We start from the raw sequence: 24,967 nt of genomic DNA, 5'->3' as shown, positions 1-24,967 counted from the left end.
TCGTCTTTGTAGCGCAGAAATGTCAGGGAGTCTGCAATCTCTTGAACTATTTACATTGCGACTAGTACAAACCAACTTACTTATTTGAAAGAATTTATCATAATGCGTACCAGGGATAGAAAGTACTGATCACAATGCTCGAAATTGTTCTAAAAATAATCTATCATTCTAATAACTAAAATTTTCAAATCAAGTATCCACTGGCGGAGAGTGAGGAGACTCTTCATGATTAAACATTTACAAACCTTTGTTTGTGCAAGCCATGTCCTTCATGCTGTGGCTGGAAGCAGCGTCGCCACCCACGCCATAGCTGTAGATGCGCACGGGCATGTGCGGCCAGTTCCACGTGCGGAACACGCCCTTCACGCCCGCCGCGCCGCCGCCCGCGCCCACCACCGCGATGGCTTGGTTACATTGACAGCCTAGCCCGGTGCGGTTATACTAAAGGAAAATATATCCTTAAGTTATAAAAATAGTTCTTTTCAATCGCTTAATTTAAAATTTAATCCTATTGAGTTGGGTTAAGCTCTGGGGCTATATGTCGGTATAAAAAAAAACCACTGACTGATGATAGCCAAGCCAAGCCGCAATACTTTAACTGAAGTACTAAAATAAAGAACTTAGATATGACAATAAGTACTTAAGTACAGCTACCACCAGTTTGGCACTGACATAAACACTAGCGTGAACGTAAGTTACTTTCTAGATGCATCTTGCTCGTGCTGCGAGCGAGATGTATAAAAATTAAATTACGTAGACGTTAGCGTGTATGTCAGTGTTGACACTGTCAGTGACACGTGGTACGGGTACGGGTTAAAAAATACCTACTGTTTACTAAATGATAAATCGTAACAAAACAAACAGCTTTAAGGAATTAGAAAAATCACTGATAAATTTTGTTTGAAATTAGAGAAGCAGCATTTTATTTTGCATAATAATTTCTGAATATCTCAATAACAGAGGATCGTTTAAGTCTCCGGCAAGCTCGGTTCTCCATACAAACGTAGTTAAGCTCTCATTTTAAAACGACTAGATAGATTGCTCTGAAACTTTGTATACTTACAATAGGATATGGTATATCCAGGTCTGTAATTCATATTTTATTAAAAACGCACAGTTAATGGTATATATACAAATAGGTCTGTAATTAGTTTATATAGCTTCAGATACAATAGTAAAAAAAAAAACAGCGAATAAGTTTTTCATACAAAACTTGTTTTTCCTCTATTTCGTTTGTTTTATATACTAGAGCTATATAAACTAATTACAGACCTAGATATACCTCATGTCATTGTATGTGCAAAGTTTAATTACAATCCAACACGTAGTTTTAAAATGAGAACGAAACTCCGTTTGCATGGGAAGGTGAAATTCTTTAAGTAGGTAAGTATTTTCATCTAAAATAATAATTACCCTATGCAAAATTTCGAATCCAGTAGTGAGCGCTCCAGTCATATTGGCCGCACCGCCCGTCGCCTCGGCGCCCCACAGCGCGGTTTTCAGCTCCCTTATCGTTTCCGGCACAGCCTGCAAATAAAAATGGTTTATTACCGTTTGACAGCTAGCGATGGTGAGATATCACTAGACTGGTCCAATCCAATGTGACAGATTAGATTAGATTTGACAGGTTGATTTATCTCATAAAATCAGGTTGACTCACATATCTACGTAGATAAATTTCGAATATCTTTCTACCATCATCATCTTCCTAGCCATCGTTTCTTAGCCATCGTTTTGCCCTTTAACTCATGAGAATAAGTTACACTTTACGTGAAAACAGCAAAACTGTTAGTCTATTTAAGCCTAAAATGGGCCGTGTTGCATAATAAACTACAACTAATATTACAAGCGGAACTCCTTTTCTAATTCCACTTATTAGAAAAGGAGTTCCGCTTGTAATGTTAGTTGTAGTTTATCATGCAACACGGCTATGGCATCGGCACCACAAGTTACAAGTTACCAGCGATAAGGGCGCGGTGGCACCCCTACCTGTCACAGCTACGCGCTCTTTGTGGCAGAGAAACTTCACCGGGACTTTCCGGAAATAAGTGCGATAATATAGCCTTGTTTAAATGCCTACCTCTGTTTGCTGACGCTGCGGGCGCAAGGCGTTTGCATTCGAATTTAATGCTTAATTAGGTGCGTTCTTGACTTCAGTCGTAGAATGTCTTAGTTAAGCGATGAGTTATGGGTATAACGTGTATTTTGTTAGAAGTTTTATTGCAGTAGTTCGACCAGCGGTGATCACCGTGAAGCGAGTAGTGATGAGCAAGTTTTTATTGTTAGGTATCCTGAGTCTGTTTTTTTTAGAAAATCTACTTGCCGGTGGTGTTAACAGTAGGTAAGCAATTAACAAATATACATTTCCTTTATTGATATTGTATTTGATGAAAATTGATATACACGTATCTTGCGCAAAAAAATAGTAGATGTCATTTATAGACAGCAGCTGCCATAAGGTGAAAAACCGGCCAAGTGCGAGTCGGATTCGCGCACGAAGGGTTCCGTACCATTACGGAAAAAAACAGCAAAAAAATCACGTTTGTTGTATGGGAGCCCCATTTAAATATTTATATTATTCTGTTTTTAGTATTTGTTGTTATAGCGGCAACAGAAATACATCATCTGTGAAAATTTCAACTGTCTAGCTATCATCATATATATATATATATATGTGTATGTTCATGAGATACAGCCTGGTGACAGACAGACGGACAGACGGACGGACAGACGGACATCGGAGTCTTAGTAATAGGGTCACGTTTTTACCCTTTGGGTACGGAACCCTAAAAATGAACACATATTTAGAAAAAGGAAAGTACCTACCAATTATTTAATTTTATTATCAGCACGCGATTCGTCGTTATTATTTAGCACTGTAAATTAAGTATATGTAACAAAATTTTACAGCCAATCATAAGAAGGATAAGTAACCAATCTTTTTTTTTAAATATTTAAACTTATTATAAAATTTTCGGAAAACCCCTAGACTAATTGTTGGAATGGCAGCTCATCAATAATGCAGGAAAGCTGGCACAACGGTTACACGACTGATAAAGCAATTTTGTCAGAAGGGTGCCAATATGTACTGCCAATTGGGTTGTTGTTATTTAGAATAAATGTTCCAATTTTCGTTTCTCCTACTCCTGTTTTCTATTAGAAAAGTGTCTTTAATTTAACAATGTTTACCATTTTTCTTACTTATTTAACGATGCTGGTTTTTTTATTTAATTTTTAAATTATCATTACAATATTTACAATCGTCTTAAATGACTTCAAATTGCATTCGTAGTTGTGTTAGATGTTTCTAAAATCGTGATAGACTGAAATTAACAAATATGCGGAAGTCAGATTAATGAATTCTTGTAATTTTAAAATAAATACATAGTTTAGAAGTTATTTATGAAAATAGCCAAAAATTACCATTCCCCCCTCCCCTCCCCCTTTCCCCCCTTTTCCCCATTCTGCGTTAAAGGGTAGTGAAATAGGGCCACTTTGTGTGGAGACTTCTATACTAAATGGTCCGTTTTCATTGCTTTTGTTTTTTTTGCATTGTATGTATTTATGATTTAACGTTATTGATTTAATGCTTGACTAAAGAGACCTTTGAACTTTGAACACAGTTTATGATAACATGTAGGTAGCTTTGCTTTATTTTATATTAGAAAAATAAACCTTTATAGGGACGATAAGACATGAGATGCTATACAAAGTATTCATGTGAAAATAGGAGGCAAAGTATTCACGAGAAAATAGGATGAATAAAAATTAGTCTACTAAATTGTCAAATAGCTGACAGAGGTTTGATTTATATTTAGGTCTTTAGTGGTTCATGATTTACGAGTATGAATTATGTTTTTTAAAGAATAGTCATAATTACAGTTAAGTATAAATACATTTTTAACTATTGACTAGGGCTGCTAAAGTTTAAAAGTACTTTTGTGGCTGCGTGTGCATAAAATTAGTAGGCAAATGCAGGTATTGCGTGCGGCGCCCGGCGCCCGGCATTAGCGATACGTATCCTATCTAAATAACATCGGTCTGCCTCCTTTTCTTTAAAAACAAAAATCACGCATTATTAAAGGATTGAGGTTATGCAATCATAATTACGTACGATAACCATCTACGATAACCATCATGGGAATTGCTATCGAAAAGCATATGGCATGAAAATAAAGGGTGTATTATCATTTGTCCCCGCCTCACGTGTCCACCGCCATACACGAGGCAGGGACAAATGGGAATTATGTATATGAAAAACCTATTCCCATTTGTGCCCGGCGGGGATAAATGGGGGAAACACCAAATATACAAATATAGTTTTCGGGCCTTCGTCCTTGATATTTAGTATAGTAGTAGTCAATTAGAGGTAATAAAACTTTACTAGTTATTTTATTATTGATTGGCAGTGGAAATATAAAAACCGGACAAGTGCGAGTCGGACTCGCCCATCGAGGGTTCCGTACTTTTTAGTATTTGTTGTTATAGCGGCAACATAATCTGAAAATTTCAACTGTCTAGCTATCACGGTTAATGAGATACAGCCTGGTGGCAGACAGAGGGACAGACAGCGGAGTCTTAGTAATAGGGTTCCGTTTTACTCTTTGGGTACGGAACCCAAAAAACGTACCTGAGCCAAAATCTTCGTGTAACACGAATGTATCTCCGACACGGTATCGCTATACCGATACACGTTGACGAAGTCATTCGGGCCGAGAGTGTCCAGTAACCCAGATACTGTAGCCTTAGCCAGCCTCCAGTATGAAGAGCCGAGGTCGTCCGAGTCGTCCAGAAGGATGACCAGGTCTTTGGGAGAAGTGGCCGCTTCCACGAACCAGTTGGACGAGCGAAAGTCGTAGAAGTCGCGCGCGTGGTGCGAATAGCCGTCTTCAGGAGGCCAGGACATGGCTGGTGGGAAAGGAGATTATTATACAATGATAGAGAAAGGTTAATTCCAGAAAATAATATTTACAGAAAAATATGAATAAAAATTTGCAATCAACGACCTGTAGATAAAACATGTTAGTGTAAATGTGTCAAGAAAATCTTAATAGTGTAAAACTGTAAAAATTATGCCATCGAGTGCTTAAATCGTATAATTCGTGTAAGTGCGTGCTCATTATATATTTCATTATGTCATACTGGCCACTCATTTATTGCTGCGCGCATACTTAAATGAAAAATAAAAAGACAAAATTCACTACAGCATTTTTCATAACATTTATCAAAGTCAGTTAGGACCTGATTCCTCCTGTTATAAATAGCATATAATTTGAATTGGATTGTTGTCCCCTTTTTGCGTGCCCAAATGGGTATCAGAGGGTTCCCATGTTGCCAGTTACATTCCCATTCAAATTCATTTTTAACATTAGTAAGTAGAAATAAACTGCGGTTCAGGAACAATTTCTTACCTGGATACCGCCTCATGAAGCCAGTGGATGAGGCATAGTATTGCCACGAGAGCGACGGATCGATGTCGTAGTTGTTCACAAACAGAGGGTCGAGGTGCTCGGACCACGCGATCTGATTCTGCACGTCGCCGTCTGTTAGAAATAGAACGTTGAACTTTGTAATAAAACAATATAAGTAATTTGTTGGGCTTAAGGTTAAAGTTTCAACTGGACCTGGACCAAATTAATGAGTGAATTACACCTGTCGATTTTAGATGATTGTGAGTAGAAACAGTGTATGTTAACTAAAAAACATAAGTAACATGGTCATTCAATACCAGTTATATAAGAGGTTACTAAGATTGGCTAAACTTCGAGTTAACAACTGATCGAAGTGGATAACAATGGACGAAAGGGCTGTCGACTCTGAAACTGATCCCGTTTATACTTATACATATATCTAATGTAATACGGTTGAAAAGCTACAGATCGTTAGTAAATATTTGATAAAAGATGTAAGATATGAAGATAAAAGAAATGTTAAAAATTATTACCAATAAATTATGTCTATGTAAAGAGTTAATAAATATACAAAACAATGGTTATTTTATGTCAGTAAAATGAATATTTAACATTATAGGCACCGCAACGAGCAATTAGATTTTTTCTGAAATGCCCATTAAATGAAGGGTAATTGGCAAACTTGGTTCATCGGGCAAACTGATTGCTTTCTCCTAGACCAGCGACCGGAAAACTTAATGGCTCGGCATCGGATTACTATGGCTTGTCAAAAGAATTTTCCCAATCGAATCCCATCATAATTATCTCATAACTGGATAACATTAAAAATAATAAATAATGATAAATATTATTTAACGTACAACAAAAAATAGGGTCCTGCATTTTATTTACCTTGCGAAGAAATTAAAGATGAATATTTTACATTCGTTTTTTTATTGCGCGACATAAAATACTAGAAATTAAATAAAATGGAACTAAAAAACTTCCATACTAAATTGTTGCCATGTTACGTCAAAAATGTGACAGTTACGTGGAAAGTTGCGCCGGTTGCGCCCTCGTTTATTTTTTACAATTTCTTGTCGGACTATAGGTACCTGCTCATATTGGATAAGTGTTGATAGCAATTACGAAACGGGATGGAATAAATCTAATAGGAATATGCGATTTACCTGTATGCATTTATTCCAAAGAATATAATACTCTTTATTCTCAGTATGTAAAAGTTACTCTATGGCCTTTAAGTATGTCAATATGATTTTGTTCTCAACGTGCGAGACATGGAGACTATATAAAGGAGCCAAATCTCTATGTATGAAAAGTGTCCATCAAAAAACAGTAATTAGGCGGCGCCACCATACACCGAAATACTACCAAAAACAACCTACTTAATTTGGTCGGATCATTTGTTGCCTTATATGGTTCATGTTATACTCGTGTCCCAGAGCCTAACTAGCGCCACCGGAGAGATTAGGAACTATTATTTAAAGCTGAAAGCGGTCACTTTTGCAACAATTCTGCCATAAGAGATTGGCATCCTTTCTATACCATCCATAGTGCGAGATACTACAGGGTGGGCCAATGAAAAATGCATTATAACGAAAGAGGTCGAGATGAAAAGTTAATTTATCACTGGCCCACCCTATGGCCCATATGTCTGTTAGTTGGTTACTAACTTCTGTTACCAGAGTTTTCACGGAATAAAAGGAAATAGAAAGCGATTTTTAATTATTCATGTATACAGTTGTAAAGCTTATTTATGAGTGATACGCTGACAATGCAACCTAATAAACATTGTTGTTCTGGTTTTGCAAAATTCCTTATTGCGCTCGGAAAAATGGCGTAAAAAACACGTTCCCTGTTCAAGTTGTTTTTAAATGCTATTTATTTCTAATCATATTAAGGATGTATCAGCCTTGCACAGTTCGATAGTTTGATTATTCATCTTTAATTTAATATACAGTTTACGTGGGTTTCTTAGCTTAAATACTCAATACTCAATATTTTATTGCAAATTCACAAAGTAATTGTACAGGTGGTAAACTTATAAGCTAGGTCTTTGTGAACCCTGTTGGGCACTGCAATATACTATAACTACAACTATAACTATAATTTACAATTCCAAGGAGAGGAGAATTATTGGTTAATTATTTTAACATACAATAATTATAAGCAAATGTAAAACTAAAAATTTAAAATGTCAAAAATACACTCTTCGTGTCGAAAGTTTTAATTCCAATGTCATTTGTCATTTATTATTCAAAACATTAAGTATTATATTAACAAGAACAAATAATCTATAGATGTTATTGAATTATAATATGTCATTAAAAATTCGCCAATACATAGTCTACAGAGTTTTCCAAGCCTGCCTCCTGCACAATTGTCTAAATATATACGTTTTCGTGCGAAACTGAACAATATGCAATGTTTGGAGGGGATTATCTTAGGTATAAACTACAAAAAAAATGGTGGTCATAAAATTTGCGGTAATATAGAGGCCTCATTAAAAAAGTAATTGAATCTTCTGGCAAAGTTTCCAGATTGCATTGGACACACTTTTGTAAACTATAATTTTCATAAATTGACCGTATGTTTACGTCTTCAGGCAATCTGGAGCTTTCCAAGGATTCTCATAAATTCTCTATCTGGATTTTATATTATTATATCATGTTTTGATTATTACAAAATAAGCTATTAAACTGTGCCTAAACTTTTTTTATTTTAGGCTTCATTTTATATTTAATCAGTTGAAAACCTAGTAACAGAACTTAGTGACCAACTAGGTAGAGAGACGTCAAAGAAATTCAGATCAATTTCAGTGATTTATGGTCATTTCTTCAAAAATATAAGTTACTCTATGACTGACAGTTCACGGATGTTTCTAGAAACAGAAGCTATAGCTGTTATCTGTCATAGATTTTTAAAAACTAAAACGGTGATTATTTTTATAATGTGAAAGTTTTTAAAGCCTGTAGGTGCTAAGTACCTAAACTATGAAAATATATACTAGTTTGTGAACTAAGTGCATGATTTAAATTCTGCGATTTTAGAATGTAAGTGATTTTGATGTTTGTAAGAAGTTTGTGAGGTGTTTTGTGTTTTGGTTGGATACTTGTGTAAAATAATTATTACTTCAAATTCGCGATTCTGAGCCTGTAAGCCGTAAGTAAAATATTTTGTGGAACACAGGTGATAAGGAAACTGCAAAGTCGTATCATCAAAGCAGTTGGATTCTGTTAGCCTTTCGTTTGCATTTTTCCTTATCACTCTTATTACATTTGAGGAGTGTCTTTTCAAAAGGGTTTATTTTTGGATTTCATAGAGAAATAAGCCCATTTGAAAAGACACTCCTCATTTATTACTATTTTGGTAGTTAGTATTCGGCTCAATTAAGATTGTTCATCGGATGTTTCAGAAAGTACCTACTTACTACCAATAGGTACATTAATGCATTAATGTTTCCGCTAAGCAAAAGTCTTCCTGGTTTATATTTACTGATTTATGATAATGAACCCAAGCATTTTGGTTTAGAACACTGAAAATCAGTTCTGATTTGAGTTAGTGCCGCTTATCGGATATGCGACGTGGCAACAGTTCCGTCCACTAATAGGTTGGAATATGTCAATTTGTCCATAAATTACCCGTCGCCGCGACGCGGCCCCGCTACGTGTCAACAGTGTAGGTAAATTACGTCCTGGCCTGTTATTACCAACTTTACCAAGCCCATCGTCTCAAGCAAGCCATCATAGGGCTAACTTCCAGATCCGTAACCACCATGCTTAATTGTAAGTCACATTAAACTGGTTCGTAACGAAACGATATGCCAGGTGAGGGGTAGGAAATTTAGTCCTGGGGTGGTGGTGGTGGTGTATTCAATTTATATTAAAATTTTCTCTAATTTCCCGTAGCGTCGACGTGCTGTCTGATTAAAGGCCTGTTTGGAATTTCGTAAAACTCTTTCTGAAAGGATTTCGCCGACGCCGCATAACTGAATATAATTTACTAGCCTTTGAAAATTTCCTCATGTTTATTTTAAGGAACTGGAAATCTGTACGATTTCATGAAACTAACCACTTACTGTTAATGTCACTCTAAAATTGGTGTCGTAGGCAAATGCAAAATGAAATCCTCCTTAGTATATTTACGAGTACAGAATGCAGATTATCAATATAAGGGCTTTATATTTATAGTTTGTCAAAGGATTGTCTCATTTCAAACAGACAGAGAGAATTATACTGTCTTTGTCTTACACTAGTACTAGCGCCCAAAAGAAAAGGACGAGTATAGTTTTTTATTAGGGTTCCGTACCCAAAGGGTAAAAACGGGACCCTATTACTAAGACTCCGCTGTCCGTCTGTCTATCTGTCTGTCATCAGGCTGTATCTCATGAACCGTGATAGCTAGACAGTTGAAATTTTCACAGATGATGTATTTCTGTTGCCGCTATAACAACAAATACTAAAAACGAAATAATATAAATATTTAAATGGGGCTCCCATACAACAAACATGATTTTTTTGCTGTTTTTTTTCCGTAATGGTGGCCGGTTTTTTTGTTCTTATTTACCTACTCTGCGTAACAGTGGATTGATATTTACACGTTTTTAAGGCGCAACACGGCATTATCACGTTTTGTTGACACACAGGCGAATGCTAAGAGCGTCGGTGAGTGACAGAAATCTGTCAAAACGAGTTGCTGCCGCCCAGCATCAACGCATGGAGCAAAATACATGTTGTCTGTGACGATTCTGTACGAAGTTAGTTAGTTAAATGGCGACACTGGTTAGTATTTTGTTACGTCCATCGATGAGCTATTTGGCGAGCCGTGGGCACATAGTCAACGGGTCACGCTCTTTGTCTCGGGGATTTCACCCCTTGTCAATATGTACAAAGAAACTCCGCATGCTAGCAGTAAATATAAAATATACGTCAAGCTTTGTGTAAACATGTTTTATCGTAGCAACAGCTATAGTTTGATTTTTACGCCAAAGACCCTAATCTGTTAAACAATAGTTATTTGTTTTACAAGAGGACAATGTTGTTGTTTAACCGCTCGTGCTAATATTGATACCCGAGTAAGCGAAACATTCCAAAATTGAACCACGAGCGTAGCGAGTGGTTCGAAAAGTGGAATCTTGAGTGTTGTGAGGGTTTCAAGGCACGATTAAACAAAATTTGCCACCGAGTGAAACACAAATTTTTTAACCACATCAACGCAAGGAAAATACTAACTGTAAAATTTCTAACAAACTCAAAGCAAATCGATTCAAAATGAATGTTATTAAATATGTATCATTCAAAATCATCATTTAAAAGTCAATTCTATCAGCAAACATAAGAAAACAGCTCAAAATTTGCATTTGCCTCGCATGTGAATAAAATGCAACTTTCTTATCGGTGTTTGAAAAATCAAGACCTTTACCAGCTGGTGTGGTTAAAAGCCATTGTTTCTTTTTAGTTTTTAGTTTTATTTTAAGTTAAATCTTAAACTACGTGAAAAGGTCTGTCATTTTCATATAGTAGGTATTTATATTATTATTTGATTGAGTCAACAGAACTCGTTTATCTGAGGTACGTGTAAAAATATTTATGGAACTAATGGATTTTAAATATTTATTTTAATATTTAATTCAGGCAACAAGGTCCAATATACTTGCTTGCTTGCTTACTGCTTACTGCTAGCCTTTCTCCGCAGACGTCTTGTCTGGTTGCCCTTGGCATAGGCCTCTCCCATATTCCTCCACGAGTCCCTGTCCAGAGCCTGTCTTCTCCAGAAGGCTCCAGCCACCTGCCTGAACTCGTCTTCCCATCTCATTTTTTGTCTTCCATCATCCCTTTTTCCGTCTCTTGGGTACCATGTTGTGATGTCTTTTGACCATTTTTCTCTTTTGTCTCGGAGCATGTGGCCAGTCCACTTCCATTTTAGTTTTTTCATAGTGTGGTTTACGTCGATTATTTTTGTTCTCTTTCTAATGTCCTCCAGTTTGATTCTATCTCTAAGTTTTATATTCAACATGCTTCTTTCCATACTATTTTGGCAGACTTGGAGAGCTTTCCTCTCCTTGACAGTTAGGGCCCAAGTTTGACATCCATATGTAAGGCAGGGAAGGATACAAGTGTTAAATACTTTGGACTTAATGTTTGTTGGTATTTGGTTGTTCTTCACTATTTCCTTTAGAGACCAATATCTTTTCCATGAGTTCCCGATTCTAGTGTCTACTTCTTGTTGTGTCAAGTTTTGAGGTGATATCACTTGTCCAAGATATGTGTATACATAGGCAATGAGGTTGTGGTCTATGTATATGTCTTCCTTTACACTGTTGGTCATTATCTTGGTCTTTTCAGTGTTCATAGATAGCCCCACTTCTTTGCTGCGGTCTGCAAGCTGTTGTAGCATTAGGTTTAGGTCCTTCGGGTTGTCACTCAGTAGAATAATGTCGTCAGCAAACCTTAGATTTGTTAGTTTTGCTCCATTTATGTTAAGACCAAAAGATTCCCAGTTAAGTTTTCTAAATACATATTCTAGAACTGCAGAAAACAGCTTTGGTGATAAGGGGTCTCCCTGCTTAACTCCTTTCTGCATGTTAAATAATTGACCGTCTCTTTCTGTTCGTATTTTAGCTGTTGAATTTTTATATAGTTCTTGGATTATCCTTATGTATTTTGTTGGTATGTTTTGTGTCCTCAACGCTTCCCATATGTACTTATGTTTCAGTGAGTCGAACGCTTTATTGTAATCTATGAAAGCAAAGTAGTAGATTTTGTTGTATTCTTCATGTTTTTCTATCTACATATAAACACCCAACACAACAACACACAACAACAACAACAAACAAGCGAGATCCTTTTGACTGATAACACACCAAAAAATTTGAAGGACTAAACTAAAATTGTTCAGAGAGCCTACCACAAAAACCGAAATTCGGAAAATTGCGGGGATCTTTCTCTTTTACTCCAACGAAGGCACAATTAGAGTGACATACAAAGATGCCCGCAATTTGCGAACTTCGATTTTCTCGGTTATAGCCCAGTACCGCGGTAGTTTTTTGTGCAAATGTCGTCGGCGTTCACGTTAAGTCAGTGCGTAACGTTCCGTTATACCTAGTAAATAATAATGCTGCTTACTTTCAACGTTGATGTAGGGTGGCATCAGCACCGCGCTGTAGCTCGCGTTGACGGCGATATGGTCGAAGTGTCGGCTGGGCGCGAGCACGAGGCGGCGTGCTCGCGCGGCCAGCGTACCGTCGTCGGCGTGCACGTTGAGCCAGCGCGCGTCGTAGTACGCGCCCGGGCCGTCCGCGCCGCCCGACGATAGCGCTGCCGCCTCTGCCGAGTCCATAATACGCTGTGGGCAAAAATAATAATAAATGACTGCTAAATTACATAATTAAGCATTAATCGGAGTCTTAAAATGGTCCTAACCAAATTTATATAGGACTGCCTTTATTAAGGTACTTACGCAACTAACAATACAACGTATATACACAAAAAGAGTGCAAGGCATGGGAGTTTTAAGGACACGGACACTAAAAAAGCCTACACAAACCCTTTTCCCTTTGACTTTTTAACTTTTAAACTTTTATTAGGTAGGTATGTACTTCAAGGCATAATGAACACCGAAAAATTACAAGGTGAGCGCACCAATTTAAGACTAGAATAAAAACGACGGCGGTTCATTTATGAAAAATGTATATGGCTCTAGAGAATTGAAACTTTTTTATGTGGGTATGAATTAGAAAAAGTACAAAACTCAAAATTAAAACTTCTAAATGATAGATGAAAATTAAATCCATGACTGTTTTTCATTAGGCACCTTGTTGTTTAGGGTTCCTTACCCAAAGGGTAAAAACGGGACCCTATTACTAAGACTCCGCTGTTCGTCTGTCTGTCAGGCTGTATCTCATGAACTGCGATAGCTAGACAGTTTCAATTTTTACAGATGATGTATTCCTGTTGCCTTTATAACAACAAATACTAAAAAGTACGAACCCTCGGTGGGCGAGTCCGACTTGCAATTGGCCGGTTTTTTATAATTATTTTTATTTATATTAGCCTAGCTAGTGTCCCTCTGCTGGGCAAAGGCCTCCCTCCCCCCTTTCCACGTATCTCGGTCTTGACCCGTCTCCCACCAGTTTTTTATAATATATTTTATAAATATTTAGGAGGGTATTATAAATATTGTATTGTACGTAATCTCTACAATGGTTCAAGATAGGACAACAATTCTCGAGAAAATTACAACAGTTTTAATTACTCATAGTAAGGCATTCTTAACCGTAATCCGTAATAAACTATACAGTGTTGTAGTGGGGTTGAATCGACAAAGAATCGATGGGTTGACTAAACGAGAGGGTGGAAGCACAAAGAGTGGACAGATAAAGGTGCAGACAATTGTCGGCAATTAGTCGACTCCATATCGATCGTGCGCGATTCAGCGCATTAGTGACCGATAGCGATGAAAAATGACAAATCGCGACCCGGAACCCGCTTCTTAATGGTCGCCCTTTGAACATTTAATCGCAACTCATGCTTCAGCTACCTTTCTGTTTTCATGTTTGTGTCAGAAATGACTCACGATTACAGAGCAATATCAGTATCACTCAGCGAGGGATTCGATGTTAGGCGCTCAAATAAGGAGGGTACGATAATACATACAAATTAGAATAGGCAGGCATATCAGTAAGCGGGGTTTAGTTACCCCTGAGCGATTTATTCGAGGCGACCTGAATCAGACAAATTAATTGTTTGGTTCGACCTTGAAAGAAGCTCGCGAATAGATAAGCGAAGGTTGGCTAGGTCACGTAGCACCGACATTTGGCAACCCTTAGACCCGAGGCTGCTCGATAACGGACTCAGTAGGCCTAACTACAGCAGGTAAGCTTAAACAACACCTTTAACTTATGAAAAATATAGTTGAGTGACTTACATTATAATTCCTTGTGAAAATATACTCATACTAGCTTCTGCCCACGACGTCGTTTCGGGATGATAATGATGACGATTGATAAAAACTAGCCTAGAGTCAGACCAAGATATTAGATAACTCTGCAGCGATTTTTATAGCAAAGACGTTTAAAAATGAAATTATGACGTTTAAATAACACGCACGCCTGTGCTATAAAAATCGCTGCAGAGTTATCTTGGTCTGACTCTATGTTCTTCCTCTCAGTCGGTTCTCAAGCTATCTCCATACCAAATTTCATCTAAAACGGTTCAGCGGTTGAAGTGTGAAGAGGTAACAGACAGATAGACAGAGTTACTTCGTCATTTATAAATATTGTTAAGAGGTAGTAGGAATTTGCAAGGGTTTTATTTGCATCCTTGAATGTCTGCATTATTTAATCTCTTTGCATATACTTTTAAATGTGTAGTTTACTGTTAGACAGACTTTATTTACAAATCACGATGACCTGATTTGCTAGTAAATGCAATTTAGTTCCGAAGCTACGATTTGCTGGCATCGCCGTGAGGAGTGTTTGGCAAGTGAAGTGTTGTCTTGAGTGAAGTGCAGAGTGTCTGCGGCAGGGTGACTTTACGCTATAGGTATTGTACCTACCTATCGCACAGCATAATATCTCAAAAGCCTTAGCCTAGGAACTTTCTCCTCTGCAGCTCTGTCGTTTTGAAATATGCCTAAGTTACTACTTAATTATTGAAAGTGAGAGATTGTTTTGTAGTTGATTTGTTGAGAACTGTAATTTACGAGTAATATTTTTTTTAACTTGTTCAATACAAAGCCATGGATAAACCAAGCGTTCGGAATATCCCTATGATATGATCGTAATAGCTATTTGTTTTACAAGGAGGCAAGCGAAAGATAGTAAACAACCTTGCTACAGAGTGAAGCACAAAAATGGTTACCACCCTAACTCGAGGAAAGTACTCATTGTAACGTTACAAATCAAATCCAAATGAACGCTATTAAATATTTATCATTCCAAATCATAACTTCAAATTTAACTAGCTAACATGAGGAAACAACTCAAAATTTGCCTCAAACTATTACTTATTCTGTGCTACTGTCGTGGATAAGATACCTATATGTAGAGATAGATTTGAAGAATAAAGAGAACCTTTACGAGCTGGTGTGGTGAAAAATAAGTTATTTTTTAACAGTATATTTTATTGTCTAGGCAGCATGTTGGTTGAATATTCCTCTCTGTGGGCTGAGTGTTTCTTAAAACGCGTGAATCCATATTTCCGAGACGTGTGGCTGTGGGGGAAGCTAACAATAGTCTGTCTGGCTTCTGGGGCGAGATGTAAGTGTTTTGTTCGGAAATTTCCCAGCGCTTGCAATTTTTTATTCCCCTTTCTCTTTAGCCGACTTGCGCGGACATAAATGCAGGTAGTAATATTACAATTTACAAAGTGATTGTCAGTCTCTGCTATTGTTTGCAGCAATGTTTTATAAGGTATCAGGTTGTTCGCCTATACATATACCTGCATTTTGCGTCAACTCGTCAGAACGAACAACTTTGTTTAATTTTAATTTTATAACATTGATTTATTGATACTTCTTAGCTACTATAAACGAAATAATCTTAATAATCTTAGCTACTTACAATTAGCTAAGAAGCGCCCTATTTAGTTGATTTTTATACAGGGAATCTTTTCAACCCCAGAGTAAAATTTGTTTATTAAGACCAATATATTCAATTCACCTTGTAAAACTTGGCAGGGTTGAAAAAAAAAACCGTATAGAAACGACAATTTGAAACGTATGCGGAATAGGTGATTTTTTAATTTGCACACTTAGCTCATTACGTATATTCAAAGTACATTTAAATCTGCTACTTTTAGTAAAATATTGCAGTAATAATTTAAGTTTAAATTAAGTTGTAAGTCCTTTCAATCCATAAAATCAGCGGACCTGCTGGTGGCATCACAATGAAATCGCAGAGTCGCTCGCGTGAGCCTAACGATCTCTAGGTGATTGCCTGAAGTAGGTAGGCTCCCTGCCCCGCAACCCATGATGCGGCACAGCCCTGCTAGCACGAGGCATAGAACACCTTGTCCACTTGCCAAAACGTTATTCACGTGTCTTCCGCTTACATTTTATAATTACATGGAAGATTGCCAGAGTAGGTTTTTTTTTGCACTTTAGTTTAATATATAATAATTCCACGTTGCCCGAGTTTTATTTAGTCTCGTGAGAAGGTATTAAATTACTGGGCAGTTAATGGTCTAGTCGCTTTGCCAGTCATTGTGAGATCAGCAATAGGTATAGGGATCGGGATATCCTAAAACCGTGTCGCTAATGAATACGTACAGATGTAGTGCATAATTATTTTCCATCGTATTTTCACGGACACGTACGAACGTGTCTTATGCTATTTCAGTCAGTCTCGGTAAAAAGTACTAAGGTTGACTGAAGTAACACGACAAATACGAACGTTTACGGTGGAAAACAATTATGCACTACATCTGGTACTGTGTGCTATTTTTATACATTTCTAAACGAAATTCTGTGTGAGTGAATTTCGAGGATACCTGGTCCATGAGAGATCTTTTGCCTATGTCTGATATGAAAAAATCAAATACCAAGTAGGGTAGGACGGGGACGTTTGAAACACTTTGTGTTTAACCGCCTGTAACTATTTTATTTTTACAGTTAGAAGGGTATGTGCCTGTGTTATTAAGGTTATTTATTTAATTTTTAAATAAAATGTGTTTCAAAATCCTATCGCCAATGGTTACGTAATGATAGGGAATTAAAGAGAATGTGGAAGAGTGGTTCAATTAACCCCATAGGTGTGTTAATTGAAACACTATGTGGGGATGTTATAAACACTTTAATTTATTTGACAAAATGAAAGATAATTTGAATAGAATAGAATAGAATAGAATAGAAATAATTTATTCGTTAGCACACACAAATAGAAAATACCTAAATTTGTTATTTCTAATCTTTTTAAATAACTATTACAGTATTCAATGAGATCAACTAAAGTTTGCAAAAAAATTACATACATTTCACAATTTATCTGCGTCTGAAGATCTTGATCAAAGAAAGGGATGAAAAAAATAATTGTAAGACATCTAGTCTTCTTTGTTTTTACAATACCTTGTTACCTTATACATATAGCTTAATCAAACGTGATATGACGATAAGGATTTTTTGTAGAAATACATAATTGTGTTTCATACAAAAGTCAAAAGTTTCAATTATAACAATGTTTTAATCATGACCATGATAAAATCACTGTCACTCCCTTTTTCTCAAAACATGTATTATAAAAAAAGAAGTTTAAATATCAATAATGAACTATTTGTAAGACTTGTGGAAAACGCGGAGACGTTTTAAAACGTTTCAATCGTCCCCAAGTACCTTGTTTCAACCATCCCTACGTCACATGTTTTACTTCAAGGACCAGTATTCCTTACAAACAACACTCCATCGCTGTTTAATGGCAGTTAAAATATTCCATAATTCCCATTCAAAACACAAAAAGAATTCAAGTAGTCAAAATACATAAGTAAAAAAAAAAATACGAAAAAGTATGCAGCACAGGTCCTTTACTTTATACCGCGACATTTTTGAACGGCTCCTCAAGACTACTGCGTTGCTCGCACGCTAGAGCGCTATTGGTCCAAGATTTAAGAATTAAGAATGACTGACCGCATAGCCTGAGTATTGCGTATTGTAATTTTCAAAAAAGTTTGTTTGTGTTTCAATCATAACGTGTTTCAATTGTCCCCGTGCTACCCTAGGTAGGTACTACTTTGTAATACGAACAACAATTATTATGCTTGAAGTCCATCCATGTAGGAAATATTTAGCTCATTACAAACTGGGATGAGTAATACGTGGTAATACCATGGAATACGAGAAGTGTCAGTATCCTAATAGAAAAGATATTTAAGCATAACACCAATGTGTAAAAAAATTACACTTGACAAATTGTTTGGGTACTTAAAAACAGTATTACAATATAACAAATTATAAAGTTGTTATTTTACTTTAAAAGCACTTCAACAAGACGTAAGCACTTCGTAGCTACCTTATGTTTGAAAAGCAATATTACTTTGGAAGCACTTTAGTCATGCTCGCGCCACCTTATCTGTGCGACTGTCCTCGCGACGTTAATTTCAAACTTTCTGAGTAATTAGCAACACATTTTGCAGGCTCTCAGAACACACCAGTTATATTTAAAACTGACAAGAATTTTTAAAACGCTAATATTTATAGTTATGAAAGTAAAAAAAAATACATTACAAAGAATCATAAAAATAGAAACAAACCAAACTGACAGACTGATTCAACAATCCCCTTCTTACAGCCATAGGTATATTTATTCTATCCAGTTTCGTCTTAACTAAAAAGCTCCCACCAGGACACGTTTATAAATGAGGTGTTTTTAGTTGTGAGACGAAATAGCCATAATTGGAAGAGCGGCCGGGCTTTACGCGCAAAGTAGAGGCGAAGTAATTAAAACTTGCACTCCGCGGCGGGCGGGGCGCCGCGCCGCCGGCGACGCCCGACCTGCCTAATAAAGGGATTTCTTCTATAACATTGCAGATATCTGGCACGTGTATCATACTCAAAAATGTTTAAAACAGTTAAAATATATTTCTCGTATAAATATAATGAAATAAGCCTCAAGTTTAATTAGGTATGTCATCGTCCGTCTGTTAAACACTTAACGGTTACCTAGCTACCTCGTTCTTGGACAAGTTGTTATCTACTTGTGTCACAATATGCATCCGGTTGTGATGCCGCTTACCGCCCAGGGTGATGATGATTACATAAAATTATAACTTCAAGATCAGCGTATTTAAAATATTTGTTCTATTCTATTACGACCCAATCTCTCGACACCATTCGATCTCCTCCATAAAGACGCTCTGAAAGGACGTTCTTGAACAATACCGTGTTTCGTAAATGCGGAGCTGCTTTATTATGTTTCTGCTACAGTTTCATTAAGTGCGAAATGTTAGCGTCGTTTTTTCTCAGGGACTCGCCCGCAGCGAGCAATCCCCGCGATTTTTCAACTTTATTGTCGAGCTAAATTCTGTACGCTTTTAGGGCTACCAGCTACCATTACCAATCTACTGATTGTGATACCGCAAATTTTACAAGTTGTGAATCCAGAGCAAGTCAAATTAAAGATCCTACAACAAAAGAAATGAAAAACGTTCGTAAAAAAATGAACCATTGATCTGCTACTTTGTCGTGTAGGTTCTTAAACAATTATATTGACATTATTACAAGGCGCGGATAGCCCGCCCCAATAAGCACGCAAGCACGGGAAAAATATAGGGTATAATACAAGGTGCGCGAAAATAAAATTTCGTCTTTATCACGAATAGAGGGAGTACGTGAGCAATGGAGCCCCGCATTTGACGCTGCCGGAGGAGGAATGCGGCAAAAAACGAGATAAACTGCTCAAATAAACGTGGCGGCTGTCGGTGAATATGATTTCGACTCACTGCCGCTCAATGTGTCCTGCATTATAAGATAATGTGGCGTCTGTCCATTAGCTTTAGATATTAGAGATAGGTAATTGTGTTACATAAGTAGACAGATCTATGATCCTATTTGAGTAATTTCACCAATTGAGCATTTTTGGCTAATTTCCATGGAATTTTGGAATAGCTACTGATTTTATACAAGAAAATATTCTTGTCACGGTGCCTACACATGCATTTTTATTAAATATTTTAAAGATATTAATATGAAAATTTAGTCCGGGCACGGAAATTTTTCTACCCATGGAAGTTGGATTTTGCTGGCACAGAAATTAGTCTTCTTAGAATAATTTATATGTAAACTATGTTTTATTACTATCCAAATAAAAAACAAACATAATGTATTTAGAAATAATCTCGTGCATATTTGAAATTAATGTCATGTTTTTAAAGCATATTAACTAAAGTATATAATATGTGGGCCAGTTGTAATTGATTCAAAGTATATGACCTACATAACCTACTAATATATCCCTAGTAATAATTTAGAAAATTAAATTTATAGTTTATGTAACAAAGTAAATTCTAACAATGAATTTCCGTGCCCTAAAAACGACACACAGAGAGAATAGGCCAAAGGTTGTAGCGCCATCTATCCGAGAATACCAATTTCTTGATTTCCGAGGCACGTTTTTTCCTTACACGTCTTTGCTATAAGTAACGCACACAGGAGACGTTCAGACCGCGGCGGTCAGACAGAACAGCGGCGGTCAAGAGTTCTATTCCCGCCGAGACAGAGAACGCCAGACTGCCGCAATGTCGACCGCCATTGATATAGAAAAAAATATTGCGCTGGTGAGATAAGTCGTATTTTATATGATTTAAGTCTTAGGCTTAGCTGGATATTGTGAAAATAATGGAAAGTGAGGACAGTAACTACAAAAAGAACATTTTTTAATGCCTATAATATATGTTCTTTCTTTTTTTAGATGCCTCTAGGTTCCACAAAAGCAACGCTTCATCTCCAGAAGATGAACTATTAAGCGACATGTTGCACGTACAATAGCATTAACAAAAATGGAACGCAAGATTTTGGACTCCACTCTATGTATGTTAGAACGCTTTCCTAAATTAAGCGGTTAGCAGAACGCGGAACTCCAGAGCGCTTTCTGTGTGCGCGAACTCAAAGGCTTCACGGGTGATGTTGATCGGCTTTTAAATTACTTAAGCGATCAGCGGTCAGCGGTCAGCAGAACGCGGAACTCCAGAGCGCTTTCTGTGTGCGCGGGCTCAAATGCTTCACGGGTGATGTTGATCGGCTTTGAAATTACTTAAGCGGTCAGCGGTCAGCAGAACACGGAACTACAGAGCGCTTTCTGTGTACTCGGGCTCAAAGGCTTCACCGGTGATGTTGATCGGCTTTGAAATTACTTAAGCGGTCAGCGGTCAGCAGAACGTGGAACTCAAAAAAATACTTCAACAAAATTTAAACATCGATCACGAGTAGGTATATATTCTTAAGTGCATTCTGGATTCAAAAGTGAATTGCGGATAGGGTGCGAATTATGAACTTGCTCTGGGTCTCGACCGAGAAATATAAATACTTTAAGAAAAATGAATATTGTAGGTATGTACTTTCTTATGCTACCCCAAGATTTTCAGTTCGGACACAAAAATAATCGAGTTCATAAACTGAAGCATTTATTATTGACATTCAAACAAAAGTTTACTAAAGTATAAGGCAAAAGCATAAAACTTGTCATAAATTCTTTCAATGGGAATAAACAGCATGAAGTTATGTTTGGCAATGGTTACTATTATATCAAATTATAATCCTTATATATACTTAAATCCTTAAATAGAATTTCAGTTTCAATAGGTTCCTACGTAGACTGTGTACATGAAACATTCCCCATATTCAATTTCCAGCATCCTAAAAATAACGCCTTGCACTACGCTCAGCACTTACGTCAAAAGTTAATAGGCGTTGTATTTATTTTTAACTTATTTTAACAAAAATAATATGGTTTTGCTAAACTGCTTGACAGTTTGTTGGCGAAACTCAGCACTCTTTACTTAAAAAAACAATATCTTATATCTATTAAGTACATTAAAATCTAATTTGGGTAGATTATTTATATTGGCAATGTTTAATTTTTACACTTTGTAATTTTACGAGTAACCTAACCTATTTTCATCGAAAAAGGAATAACTAAATACTAAATAGGAGGAGGAAGGAATTTTAACTTTATTTTTAAACGTATTTATACTTTTACACTCGTCTTCAGATGTTAACTTATTGAAAATGCAAGGTAGGTATTAAGGTACTTTCTCGTCCTTTGCCCGTAGTAATTACTCGACCTCGGTTCTAAGTACTTTTTACGAGATTTTAATCTAAAATTGCGAAAGTAAGTTAAAGGCATGTATTTAACAGATCACCAGATTTAGTAAAATTTAACATCAAAAAATTCGTTTTTACCACCAAAAGTAATGAATGATCACCAAAATAAGAACTCCTATTTAATGAGAAATGATTCCCAAATTTGTACCATATTTTTATCCTTTTAAAACAAATAACACCAAAATAATCATTTTTAACCCAAAAATTGTAATCGATCACCAAACTTAGAACTCCATTTTAATGTGAAATTATAACCAAACTTTTTAATCTTGTTATCTTATTAAAGCAAATGACTCCAAATTAATCATTGTAAACCCAAAAATAGTAAATGATTACCAAAATTAAACCTCAATTTTAATGTGAAATTATAACCAATTTTTTTAATTTTGCTAAATTAAAAAAATCCTATTAAAGCAAATTACTTGAACTCGGTTAAAAATGTGCAAATATTTATCATCTTGTTATTCCATTAAATTAATTAATCCGCTTTCTATGCGCTTTCTTACCTGAGCAATAGTGCATTGAGCCTTAACTGCATATAAATACGGACTAAAATACAAACTCAGTGCAATTATGAGTGTTTTACTTCGTTCGCCCAAAACTTCCATCAGTGGATCCCAGCCCGACCTATCAAATCTAGAAGATGAAGAACCTTCAGGTAAACCTCGAAAAACGTTTAGAAAGCGTAAACAACCCGACCCGGACTCGTCCTTACGGGAAGACATTCAATGTCTCAGAACTGATATGAAATCGTTCCTAAATGGTTTCTCCGCCACCCAAAACGAGTTGATGAGTAGAATGCAGCAAGATATCGCGGAAATAAAGGACCAAATAAGTGAGATAAGGGTGTCCACAAACAAGGTGATTGAAGAGCAAAATAACCTAAAAACTGAACTGAACCAGGTAAAAATCCAATGTGCTCAAAACGAAACCAGTATTAACTGTCTCCGAAGTGATATGGATATTGTAAAATCTCACAGCCATCCTCATCGCAGTCATGTAAATTGGTAGACTATGAACAAGTTTTTACAGAGCTCCAGGATCGAACGCAAAGGCAGAAAAATATTATTATTATCGGTATTCCGGAGCTGAATGCAGAAAACAAATCTGATAAAATAAACTATGACATAAACGAAGTACAGAAAATTATTCACGCCGTAGACACAAACTGCCCCGAGCCGCTGAAAATTTATAGAATTGGCAAACAAACCGGTGACAAGACACACCGCCCAATCAAAGCGTGTTTTGAAACCGAGAAAATTGCCCTAAACATCCTACGTAAAAGGAGTAACATAAAAACTGGAATAAAAATTTACGCAGATCAGACCTATAAACAACAACAATATTTAAAGTGCCTTCGGGACGAACTATCACAGCGTCAGAAAAACGGTGAACAAAATCTAGTCATAAAGTACATAAAAGGTAACCCGACGATTATAGAACAACCGTCAAAAAACTAACGGCCCCTCAAACTTCATCACCGACTAATACCTGCGGCGACACACCAATCGAAACCGACAAAGTTAATTACTATATACTCGACAAATACCAACAAATATCCTGTAACCCGCTTTCCCTCAACTTCCTTTATGCTAATGTGCGAAGCATAGTTACACAAGGGAAGTTCGACGAGCTCCAGTGTATCCTAAAAAGTATTCCGAAAACGACACACCTAGTTTTGCTCACTGAAACCTGGATCAAAACAGAAGATCAAGCCAAACTACTACAACTACCAGGTTATTCCCATTACTCTAATACAAGGACTGACACAATAGGCGGTGGTGTATCAATATTCATCCACAACAGCATTGATCACATCTCGACTTTTGAACAATACAAAGGAGGAAACAATTATCTATGGGTATCACTAACTAAACTTAACCTCAATATTGGAGTGGTATATAGGCCCGGTAGAACAAATCTTACCGAATTTTTAACAACGTTTGAACAGCAACTTGAACTACACAAAAGATCGATCGTATTTGGCGACTTTAATATCAACCTCCTGTCACGTGACCAAACAACAACACAATACATTTCTACAGTCGAAGAATCCGGTTATTCCATCCTGAATAATACCGAAGAACAATACTGTACCCGTGAGACGACAACATGCAAGACGATCCTGGACCACGTTTATACCAATCTATTAGAAGATAATTTTAATTTTCACGTCATAGACTCAGCAATGTCCGATCACAAACACATATACTTAGAACTTTTAAAAAGATATCCAAAACGAAAAAACAAAATAAAATATGAGGCAGTGGACTATGATAAACTCAACAAGATAATGTTGGATCAAAACCTCACGAACAAAGACCATGCTTACTCCGGACTAGAAGAGTACATCAAGACAGCTATAGAACGGTCGAAGACTGTAAAAACCAAGATATTGAACCTCCCCAAAGATGATTGGATTAACCAAACTATTATCTCGGCGATTACTACAAGAGACGAATTATGGCGCGTTGTCTCCACTGAACGCCATTATTATCCTCGAGTTGTGCGAGAAGCGATTGAAATCAAGAAGCACCCCAGAAATTTTAATAGGGAAGATGGTTTTAACTTATCGGCAACTTGGGGACCAGTGATCCAGAAGTTAAAGCCAAGGGATCTATCTTCGGATGTGTGCGCGGATGTTGTGAGTGTTGTGTGTCGGACTATTGACAATAATTAACTTTTATGTGTAGTGGGTGGTTTGAAAATGTTATGTCTACCTCGAACTTTAAATGCACTTTTCGTCG

At 36.7% G+C, this 24,967-nt stretch overlaps 1 protein-coding gene across 2 annotated transcripts in view; it reads right to left on the bottom strand.

Annotated features, from left to right (window-relative positions):
• LOC134755749 (voltage-dependent calcium channel subunit alpha-2/delta-3) overlaps window positions 1–24,967 on the bottom strand; it is a 105,465-nt gene that overhangs the window by 15,639 nt on the left and 64,859 nt on the right. For both annotated transcript variants that reach the window (XM_063692306.1, XM_063692307.1), the window contains exons 4-8: window positions 12,536–12,755; window positions 5,412–5,543; window positions 4,631–4,908; window positions 1,414–1,527; window positions 246–441 (exon numbers count right to left, since the gene is read on the bottom strand). In XM_063692306.1, coding sequence (XP_063548376.1) covers window positions 246–441; window positions 1,414–1,527; window positions 4,631–4,908; window positions 5,412–5,543; window positions 12,536–12,755 — 940 coding nt within the window. The remainder of the gene's footprint in view (window positions 1–245; window positions 442–1,413; window positions 1,528–4,630; window positions 4,909–5,411; window positions 5,544–12,535; window positions 12,756–24,967) is intronic.

Source organism: Cydia strobilella, chromosome 3 (assembly GCF_947568885.1).
Source record: "Cydia strobilella chromosome 3, ilCydStro3.1, whole genome shotgun sequence".
In the NCBI taxonomy this organism is placed as follows: domain Eukaryota; kingdom Metazoa; phylum Arthropoda; class Insecta; order Lepidoptera; family Tortricidae; genus Cydia; species Cydia strobilella.
This window is presented reverse-complemented; position numbering and strand designations above follow the sequence as displayed.